The 11,457-nt window shown below is 42.0% G+C and overlaps 1 protein-coding gene across 4 annotated transcripts in view; it reads right to left on the bottom strand.

The window, feature by feature from the left end:
* lpin2 (lipin 2) overlaps window positions 1-11,457 on the bottom strand; it is a 125,187-nt gene continuing 113,730 nt past the window's right edge. For all 4 annotated transcript variants that reach the window (XM_068031702.1, XM_068031701.1, XM_068031703.1 and 1 more), the window contains 2 exons: window positions 8,933-9,036; window positions 1-1,798 (listed from right to left, as the gene is read on the bottom strand). In XM_068031702.1, the coding sequence (XP_067887803.1) occupies window positions 1,654-1,798; window positions 8,933-9,036 (249 nt within the window). In that variant the 3' untranslated portion in view covers window positions 1-1,653. The remainder of the gene's footprint in view (window positions 1,799-8,932; window positions 9,037-11,457) is intronic.

The following is an 11,457-nucleotide window of genomic DNA, read 5'->3' as shown; positions in this document are numbered from 1 at the left end:
TTTCTGATGTATATCATTTATTTCATGGTTCTATGATGAAATGTCTCATCGCAAGAATATAGTATGTCTGCACACATACATACATACAAACTCAAACATTATATAGAAGATTGTGTTAAATACAGCATATGATTAGTTCACAATCTGGCATATAATACTGATACATTTGCTGATACTTCTTATAATCACTAATCAGAGTTGGACAAAACAACTGTGCTGTGGCTATCCCAAATGACCACACAAACAAGTCGTCAAATCTCAATACATTAGATCTTCTCTGGTGGGCAAATCATATCCATGGTCAGAAACAAAACAAAGAAATTATCAACATAAAAAAGATCACTGACCAAGTAATTTCTTAAACAATTAAAACAGTTATACTGTGAAAAGAAAACTGCATTTAATTTACTAGCCCCATCAAAAATTTGCATAGGAGTTCGAGAGCATTCTGCAAGTCCTTATTGGGTTTAAAACTGGTTCTTATATTTTAAAAAGCCCTATAGAACTTGTAGGATGTTCAAATATCCCATTTATTGGCATGGGTGTTTAAAATACATAAGTTCACAATTTCTTTCCTTTTGAAAATTTGAACATATTTCCAAAACAAATACTTTAAAGTGATTAACAATTGCAAGAAATCATGATTTCTATTTCCCATTCACCAGTATATTAAATCCATTTTAAGTAGTTTAAAGAATGTATAAGCAATTAATTTTTTTCCATAAGTCTGTGTTCTCATAACACATTAATCCACATCTTTCATAGAAAGAATGAACTTGCTGTAATAATGTGCAATGCCCCAACGCAAAACCCTTCACGTACCTCTTTTGGAACTGGCTGATCAAAACTGTACTAAATTTTACCAATTGAAGCCATGAGAGGATAGACAATATATATGGCAACAGATCATTAAATGTAACAAATGTTTTGAGTAGCCTCACTACACAATAGTCGACAGCCTGTAATAAAACGTCGGTTACAAGCGGAACCTTTTTGCACACTGAAGGATCGGTTACCATATATCAGATTTATAGGATGAAAGTGCCATTTGATTGATTGTTTGATACTTGTTTTTAACAATTGAAAACAAATTCTAGATTGGCATGTATCGTCACCACAGGTGAAGTAGCACTAAATAGCGTGAGATGTTGTGCTATGAATTGGGTCATTGTTACAGAACGTGATTGGACTTTGAGTAGTTCTAGGCTCCATTACACTCAACAGATTCTGGGCCCATTTTCATGGCATTAAAAAAGACTGTTGCACTCTTTCATGGAGTTAATCCTTTAATCTAAGCCAAGCTATTTTGCTTTCTTAAAAAGTTACTGCAAGTATCAACGGTAAGGCTGAGTGTCGAGGGCTAACATTATGTGCAATAGTCTTATTTAAAGACGCAGTTCATGATCAAAATCATTGATTTTCCTTCTGGTGTAACTAATAAGTAAAATGAACACAAAGGTTATATTCCTGAGAGAATTCTGCTGGTATTAACTTGGTCAACTTGTGTAAACGTCATGCTTCTACAACAATAGCATTAGTACATAAAATACACAAATGATTCGCTTTATTAATATATACCTGATTCAGACTCTGTTTAAAAAAAGTATAAACTGTAGTGGCAATATCTCTGACAAAGCTCCATCACTAGCAAACTTAATTCAGTTCTTCAAAATTGATATTTGGCAGCGAGTCTCGCCAGTAGTTGAAGTGGCTGTATTCTGGATAAATGAAAGCTGAACACTGTTCTTGACTGAGCAAAGGGAAGACATGTTCGACAAGCTCACTCAGCCTAATGTACCTAAAAGATGGAAAAAGGATTAAAATTAGAAGACAGCTGTTTTTTTCTTGAATAAGCAGCTAAATGTAGAGAAATCCTGATAAAAATACATCTATTACCATCTCCATTAATGCTGTTGCAGTTAGTTGGAAAGCAAAATAAAAGTACCTCATTGATGAGAATAAGGTTGAAGGTAAGGGAGATATAAAAGGAATTCAGTTATAGGTCAACAGAAGAAAAAGCATTACCTATAAATCTTGAATGAAAAACAAAGTGCTTCTCTTTTTAATGACACTTCAAGTTGTTTATATATCTTTCCTTTCCTCTCCTCATGCCTCTCCTCTTGGAAGAGGCTGGAACTTCACTAGTAGGGGCATCTCTCCTTTTCCTTGCTCAAGTACTTATATGCAAACTGAGACAGGACCCCTCCAGGCTTCTTTTTCCATGATGAAGTCAGATGGGAAAGAGAGGGGAAGGGAGGTGCAAGTTCAACACTTGTCTTTATTAGCATCTACACAAAGATTCTTTCCAGCAAGGGTCAGAGGATAATGATTATAAGCACGTAGCATTCGAAACACAACAGATGAACTGATAACACAAAACAGAAATAAATAAGCACGATCTAATAACCATTAGAGACATGGCTGCAGGGTGACAGATTGGGACCTGAATATTGAAGGGTACATGACATTTAGGAAGGACAGGAAGCTAGGAAAAAGGTGGAGGGGTGGCTCTGTTAATGAATGACGGTATTAGCACAATAGAGGGGGATGACCCAAGTTCAGGAAACCAACATGTAGAAGTGGTTTGGGTCGAGATGAGAAACTATAAAGGCAAGTCACTTGTGAAAGGGGTGTACAGGTCCCTTAACAGTAACCACAATATGACGGGGTATCAAGGAAGAAATAATGGGTGCTTGTCAGAAAGGTATGGCGCTAATCATGGAGTCAGAGAGCGAGATACAGCACTGAAACAGACCCTTTGGCCCACCGAGTCTGTGCCGACCATCACCACCCATTTATACTAATCCTATATTAATCCCTCTCACATCCCACCTTCCCTGAATTCTCCTACCACCTACCTACACTAGGAGCAATTTTTTTTTTTTTTTTTTTTTACAATGGCCAATTTACCCATCAACCCGCAAGTCTTTTGACATGTGGGAGGAAACCCATGTGGTCACAGGGAGAACTTGCAAACTCCGCACAGGCAGTACCCAGAATCAAAGCCGGGTTGCTGGAGCTGTGAGGCTGTGGTGCTAGCCACTGTGCCGCCCCCATGGCGGATTTTAAGCTACACAGAGACTGGAAAAATCAGATGGGCAAAGGCAGCCCAGATGAGGTGGTCATAGAATGTTTCTTAGAACAGCACGTTCTGGAGCCAATCTGAGAGCAGGCTATACTAGAACTGGTATTGTGCAACGATTAATTAAACTAGGAGCCCCTTGGCAACAGCGATCATAATACGATTGAATTTTACAGTCAGTTTGAGGGAGAGAAGAGTGGGTCTAAGACTAGTATATAAAACTTAAATAAGGGCAATTATGAGGGCATGAAAACAGACTCGCAAAAGTGAACTGGCAAACTAAGTTAAAGGATAGGTCAATAGATAAGCAGTGGCAAACATTTAAGGGGATATTTCAGAATACACAGAATAGATACATTTCAATGAGAAAGAAAGATTCCACCATCCATGTTAACTAAAAAAGTTAAAGATATCAAACTTAAAGAAATAGCATATAATTGCAGAACATTGGACAGATTATAAAATGCAGCAAAGAATGACTAAAAGATTAATAAGGAAGGAAACATTAGTATGAGAGAAAGCTGGCTGGAAATATAAAGACAGATAGTAAGAGTTTCTACAAAGTGAGCGTTGATCCTATAGAAAGTGATTGAGGAATTAATAAGGGAAAATAAAGAGATGGCAGATGAATTGAACAGGTATTTTGCATCGGACTTCACCATAGAGGATACAAGTAACATCCGAGAAATGGCGATAAAATCAGGAAATGGAAGGGAGGGAGGAACTCAAGAAAATTACAATCACCGGGACATGTTACTGAGCAAATTGTTGGCGCTCCGGGCTGACAAGTCTCCAGGTCCTGATGGACTTCATCCTAGGATCTTAAAAGTGGCCAGTGGGATAGCTGATGCATTGGTTTTAATTTTCCAAAATTCCCTAGATTCGGGGAAGGCTCCATTAGATTGGAAAACAGCCAATGTAACTCCTTTATTCAAAAAGGGAGGGAAGCAGGAAACTACGGGCCAGTTAGCTTAACATGTCATAAGGAAAATGATAGAAGTTATTCTTAAAGACGTTATAGCAGGGTACTTAGAAAAATTCAAGGTAATCAGGCAGATAATCAAGGTAATCATGGCTTTGTGAAAGGGAAATCATGTTTAACCAATTTATTAGAGTTCTTTGAGGGAGTTACATGTGCTGTGGATAAAGGGGAACCAGTGGATGCATGGCACTTAGATTTCCAGAAGGCATTTGATAAGGTGCCACATCAAAGGTTACTGTGGAAAGTAAAAGCTCATGGTGTAGGGAGTAATATATTGGCACAGATAGAAGATTGGCTAGCGAACAAAAAACAGAGACTAGGCATAAATGGGTCATTTTCTGGTTGGCAAGACACAGGGATCAGTGCTGGGGCCTCAACTTTTTACAATTTATATAAATGACTGGATAAAGGAACCGAAGGTATGGTTGTTAAATTTGATAAACAAAGATAGGTAGGAACGTAGGTTGCGAAGAGGACATAAGACGGCTACAAAGGGACACAGATAGGTTAAGTGAGTGGGCAAAGATCTGGCAAATGGAGTATGTGGGAAAATGTGAAATTGTCCATTTTGACAGTAAGAACAAAAAGCATATTATCTAAATGGTGAGAGATTGCAGAGGGATCTGGGTGTCCTAGTACATGAATTGCAAAAGGCTATTATGCAGGTACAGCAAGTAATCAGAAAAGCTAATCGAACGTGATCATTTATTGCAAGGGTAATCGAATACAAAACTAGGGAGGTTATGCTTCAGTTACACAGGGCATTGGTGAGACCACATCTGGAGTACTGTGTAGAGTATTAGCCTCCTTATTTAAGGAAGGATGTAAATACATTGGAAGCAGTTCAGAGAAGGTTTACTAGACTAATACCTGGAATGGGCGGGTTGTCTAATGAGGAAAAATTGGACAGGCTAGACTTGTATCCGCTGGAGTTTAGAAAAGTAAGAGGCAACTTGATTGAAACATAAGATTTTGAGGGGTCTTGACAGGATGGATGTGGAAAGGATGTTTCCTCTTGCAGGAGAATCGAGAACTAGGGGTCACGGTTTAAAAATAAGGGGTCGCCCATTGAAGACAGATGAGGAGAAACTTTTCCTCTGAGGGTCATGAGTCTTTGGAACTCTCTTCCTCAAAAAGGCAGTGGAAACAGAGTCTTTAAATATTTTTTTAAGGCAGAGGCAGATAGGTTCTTGATTAGCAAAGGTGTGAAAAGTTATTGGGGGTAGGTAGGAATGTGGAGTTGAGGTTACAATCAGATCAGCCAAAAGCCTTATTGAATGGCGGAGCAAACTCGAGGGGCCGAGTGGCCTACTCCTGCTCCTAATTCCTATGTTCATATGAACCATTGTTGAATATTTAACTTTCCTACCCCAAAGGCACAGGGCAAACTCGCTGCCCAAGCCAGGATTGGATCAGCTCAGCTCTTTCAGTATAGACCAAACACTAAATTTGAGGTCTTCCTGGTTTGTTAAATTCAGTAGCACAGCTTGCATTGCATCTATTCACTCGGACCACACCATCCTCCTCCAATGCCTCTCCATGTTGTCCAGCTGGGTGGGACTGCTCTCACCTGGTTCCATTCTTGTCTATCTAATCGCAGTCAGAGAATCACTTGCAATAACTTCTCTCCCTGCTCCTGCACAGTTATCTCCAGTGTCCACTAAGGATCTCTCCTTGGCCTTCAACTATTTCACGTCTACGTGCTGCCCCTCGGTGACATCATCCGAAAGTATGGCATTTGTCTTCACATGTATGCTGATGACACTCAGCTCTACCTCATGACGACATCTCTCGACGACTCCACTATTGCTAAATTATCAGACTGCTTATCTGACATCCAAAACTGGGTGAGCAGAAATTTCCTCCAACTAAATATTGGGACGACTGAAGTCATTGTTTTCGGTCCCCACTCCAAACTACGTTCGCTAGATACCGACTCCATCCCACTCCCTGGCAACAGTTCAAGACTAAACCAGTCTGTTTGCAACTTTGGTGTCACATTTGACCCAGAGAGGAGCTTCTGACCTCATATTCATGCCATCACCAAGACCACCTATTTCCACCACTATATCACCCAATTTCACCCCTGCCTCAGCTCATCTGCTGTTGAAACCCTCATTCATGCCTTTGTGGCATTTTGATTATTCCAATGCACTCCTGGCTGGTCTCCCACATTCTACTCTCCATAAACTTGAGGTCATCCAAAACTCTGCTGCCCGTGTCTTAACTTACACCAAGTCCTGTTCCCTTATCACCCCTGCGCTCGTTGACCTACATTGGTTCCCGATCAAGTAACATCTTGATTTTAAAATTCTCATCCTGGTTTTCAAATCCCTCCATGGCCTCACCCCTCCCTATTTCTGTAATCTCCTCCAGCCCCACAACCCTACAAGCCATCTGCAGTCCTAATTCTTGTCTCTTGTGCCTTCCTGATTTTAAACGCTATTGGTGGTTGCACCTTCAGTTGCCCTAGCCCAAACTCTAGAATAACCTCCCTATACCTCTCCACCTCGCTTTCCTCCTTCAAGACACTCCTTAAAACTTACCTCTTTAACCAAACTTTGCTATATGACCCAATATCTCGTTTTGTGGCTCAGTGTCATACTTTGTAATACAGTCAGAGTCATACTGCACAGAAACAGGCCCTTTGGCCCACAGTATCCACGCCGGCCATCAAGCCTATCTATGCTAATCCTATTTTCCAGCACTTGGCCCATAGGCTTGAAAGCTATGGCATTTCAAGTGCTCATCTAAATACTTCTTAAATGTTTGTTTTATAATGCTCATGTGAAACGCCTTGGGACGTTTTATTACGTTAAAGGTGCTACATAAATAAAAGTGGTCATCACAGGAATTTCCCTTGCGCTTCAATTTTCTTTCATCAAGACACATCACCGCCAATCACCACCACCCCATGTGCCTCAGATCTCTGCCAATATCTGCTAGGAAATGGGTGAAAAGAGCAAAGCCGTACCCTCCCTACCCATTGCATAGGACCTGGTCTCTATTCTATCCCTCGCAATCACATCACAGCATAGATGAGGTCAAAATTCAGTGAGCCAATTACAAGCTTGAATCAGAATCCTACAGTTTATCTATTGTGCTTTCCTAAATACGTATTGTGGAATCTGGATGACCACTTAATTGATCAAGAAGAATGTTAATAGCTCTTGTTCAATTCTATTATACATAAATTCTGATTGAAGCAGAACATAACTATAACACATTTATCAAGTAATCAGGAATACATACAGTATTTCTCCAGTATGTGATAGTTCTGTGATGCTACACACAGGATGTTGCAGGATGCACTGTTTTATAGGTAAAGAAATGTTATAGCTCGTAACACTATATTTCTTTGTGCTGCAAATATAGGTGTGTGCCCTCTTAAGAGTACAATTTCAAACAGATGTTAAGTAAACATTGAATGAATTCATGCACAGGCCAATTAAGAGGCTGGAGATATTGTAGCTCTATTTTCTTCTTGGTGGAGAATTTCTCTGTACATCTAAGTAGTGCCTTTATTTCTTTGTACATATTTCCCCAAATGTATGCGATTTATTTGAAGTGGTGTGCATGTACATAACATGAAATATAATAGGTGATCTTATGTGGCATTACTCACACGTCTATTGGTGAGGACTGTTACCGCGGGGTATCTCAAACAGCAACTTCCAGATTTTCATGTTTAAATGCATATGTGCAAACACTGGGTGTTGTTATCTGATTTACTCTGTTATAATGGTGAGCACTGTTAGCCTCAGTTACTATCTACAAAATCCAGGCTGGTATGTTTTATAGGAGACAGGGTTACTGGGTTTGTAACAAATTAGGAGGGATGAAGGAGTAATGAAGTGGGTTTAGAAAGTGAGATGCTGTGTGGTACAGAGCAGTTTTCTTTTGGGCCTCCTTATCTCGAGAGACAATGGATACGCGCCTGGAGGTGGTCAGTGGTTTGTGAAGCAGCGCCTGGAGTGGCTATAAAGGCCAATTCTGGAGTGACAGGCTCTTCCACAGGTGCTGCAGAGAAATTTGTTTGTCGGGGCTGTTGCACAGTTGGCTCTCCCCTTGCGCCTCTGTCTTTTTTCCTGCCAACTACTAAGTCTCTTCGACTCGCCACAATTTAGCCCTGTCTTTATGGCTGCCCGCCAGCTCTGGCGAATGCTGGCAACTGACTCCCACGACTTGTGATCAATGTCACACGATTTCATGTCGCGTTTGCAGACGTCTTACAGAGCAGTTATAACACTGAAACAGGCCTTTTGGCCCAATCAGTTCATGTCAGCACTTTTCCCTCTGTGCAAGCAAATAGGTCTAATCACATTTACCCACTCCTACATTCTTTCAATCCCTTTTCCTTTATCCTTTACAGAAGGTGGATTGAATGGAAAGCATTGAGGATCTGTGGGAAGTGGTTCCTATTTGGGGCGCTGAAGTGTGTAAAATTTATGCCGGGTACAGAAGTGGGAATAATTAGCATGGGGTGAAGGCAGTGGGTATTACAGATTGGTGGAAACTAAGGCTTATTTGAGCATTGTGGAGAAGGGGTAGTTGGTATTTGCAGGATAATGATTTGTAGGGCGATAGATGGTAAGGAATTCTTATGGAGTGAAAATGAATGGAAAGCGATATATGGAAGAGGGGTTTGGACACATTGCATGATGGGTGTAAAACACATGGTGGGTGTCTAACTACAGATTGCATAATGCTCAACATAATGAACCTTTTCTAAATTGGCATCACATTGCTTTTCCAAAGTTTACAACCAAGTTGCAGACAATTTTTTCTTTTAATTCCAATTCCACTGTGCTTTGAATGGTCTTTATTGCTTTGAGTATCTGAGGAATTCCATTAATCAGAATACTTACGAAGATTTATTGCCCTTTGTTTGCTCCTGTATCAGTTCACCTTTTGGATTTACTGTAAAAATTCTGTAGTCTGGAACTCCTACTTGCTTATAGGCACAAACATCCTGAAAAAATTTGAAAGGCAAGAAAGCAGGCATGAAATTTTGCACACTCTGTACAGTGCATGGCACTCTGAATTCTAAAATTACTAAAACACTTAATTACAAGACGGAGGACAAAAACCCATATTTTTACTTTATTTATAAAAATTTTGCATACTTTTTGAAGTAGTTAAAATACAATATGCAACATTCAGTCTCTACAGTAAAGTCATAGTGTCAGAGTTACACAGCACAGAAACAGGCCCTTCGGCCCACTGTGTCTGTGCCAGCCATCAAGCACCTATCTATTCTAATCCCATTTTCCAGCACTTGGCCCATAGCCTTGTATGCTATGGCGTTTCAAGTGCTTATCTAAATACTTCTTAAATGTTGAGGGTCCCTGCCTCTACCACCCCTTCAGGTAGTGCGTTCCAGATTCCAACCAACCTCTGGGTGAAACCTTTTTCCTCAAATCCACTCTAAACCTCCTGCCCCCTACCTTAAATCTATGCCCCCTGGTTATTGATCCCTCCGCTAAGGGAAAAAGTTTTTTCCTATCTATCCTATCAATGCCCCTCAATTTTGTATACCTCAGTCAGGTCCCCCCTCAGCCTTCTCTCCTCTAAGGAAAACCACCCTAGCCTATCTATTCTCTCTTCATAGCTGAAATGCTCCAGCTCAGGCAACATCCTGGTGAATCTCCTCTGCACCCTCTCCAGTGCAATCACATCCTTCCTATAGTGTGGTGACCATTTGCTGCCCTTGTCCTTCTAGTTGGTAGAGGACACGGGTTTGGAAGGTTCTGTCCAAGCAGCCTTGGTGCGTTGCTGCAGTGCATCTTGTAGATGGTACACACTGCTGCCACTCTGCGTCGGTGGTGGCGGGAGTGAATATTTGTAGATGGGGTGCCAATCAAGTGGGCTGCTTTGTCCTGGATGGTGTCGAGCTTCTTGAGTATTGTTGGCGCTGCACCCATCCAGGCAAATGGAGAGTATTCCATCACACTCCTTGGTTGATTTGTGCCTGTGCTGGGACGAGGGAGCAGTACCTCAGGACATGCGCAATGCCAATATTATCACCCTCCATAAAAACAAAGGTGACCGAGGTGACTGCAACAACTACCATGGAATCTCCCTGCTCAGCATAGTGGGGAAAGTCTTTGCTCGAGTCGCTCTAAACAGGCTCCAGAAGCTGGCCGAACGAGTCTACCCTGAGGCACAGTGTGGCTTTCGTGCAGAGAGATCGACCGTTGACATGCTGTTCTCCCTTCGTCAGATACAGGGGAAATGCCGCGAACAACAGATGCCCTCTACATTGCTTTCATTGATCTCACCAAAGCCTTTGACCTCGTCAGCAGACGTGGTGTCTTCAGGCTACTAGAAAAGATCGGATGCCCACCAAAGCTACTAAGCTATCACCTCATTCCATGACAATATGAAAGGCACAATTCAACGTGGTGGCTCATCAGGCCCCTTTCCTACCCTGAGTGGCATGAAACAGGGCTGTGTTCTCGCACCCACACTTTTTGGGATTTTCTTCTCCCTGCTGCTCTCACATGCATTCAAGTCCTCTGAAGAAGGAATTTTCCTCCACACAAGATCAGGGGGCAGGTTGTTCAACCTTGCCCGTCTAAGAGCAAAGTCCAAAGTATGGAAGGTCCTCATCAGGGAACTCCTCTTTGCTGACGATGCTGCTTTAACATCTCATACTGAAGAGTGCCTGCAGAGTCTCATCGACAGGTTTGCGGCTGCCTGCAATGAATTTGGCCTAACCATCAGCCTCAAGAAAACAAACATCATGGGGCAGGACGTCAGAAATGCTCCATCCATCAATATTGGCGACCACGCTCTGGAAGTGGTTCAAGAGTTCACCTACCTAGGCTCAACTACCACCAGTAACCTGTCTCTAGATGCAGAAATCAACAAGCGCATGGGAAAGGCTTCCACTGCTATGTCCAGACTGGCCAAGAGAGTGTGGGAAAATGGCGCACTGACACGGAACACAAAAGTCCGAGTGCATCAAGCCTGTGTCCTCAGTACCTTGCTCTATGGCAGCGAGGCCTGAACAATGTATGTCAGCCAAGAGCGACGTCTCAATTCATTCCATCTTCGCTGCCTCCGGAGAATACTTGGCATCAGGTGGCAGGACCGTATCTCCAACACAGAAGTCCTCGAGGCGGCCAACATCCCCAGCTTATACACACTACTGAGTCAGCGGTGCTTGAGATGGCTTGGCCATGTGAGCCGCATGGAAGATGGCAGGATCCCCAAAGACACATTGTACAGCGAGCTCGCCACTGGTATCAGACCCATCAGCCGCCCATGTCTCCGCTTTAAAGACGTCTGCAAACGCGACATGAAATCCTGTGTCATTGATCACAAGTCGTGGGAGTCAGTTGCCAGTGTTCGCCAGAGCTGGGGGCAGCCATAAAGGTGGGGCTAAAGT

This window comes from Heterodontus francisci, chromosome 5, assembly GCF_036365525.1.
Source record: "Heterodontus francisci isolate sHetFra1 chromosome 5, sHetFra1.hap1, whole genome shotgun sequence".
Lineage (NCBI taxonomy): Eukaryota > Metazoa > Chordata > Chondrichthyes > Heterodontiformes > Heterodontidae > Heterodontus > Heterodontus francisci.
Note: the sequence above shows the minus strand (reverse complement) of the source record. Positions and strands in the feature narration are given on the sequence as shown.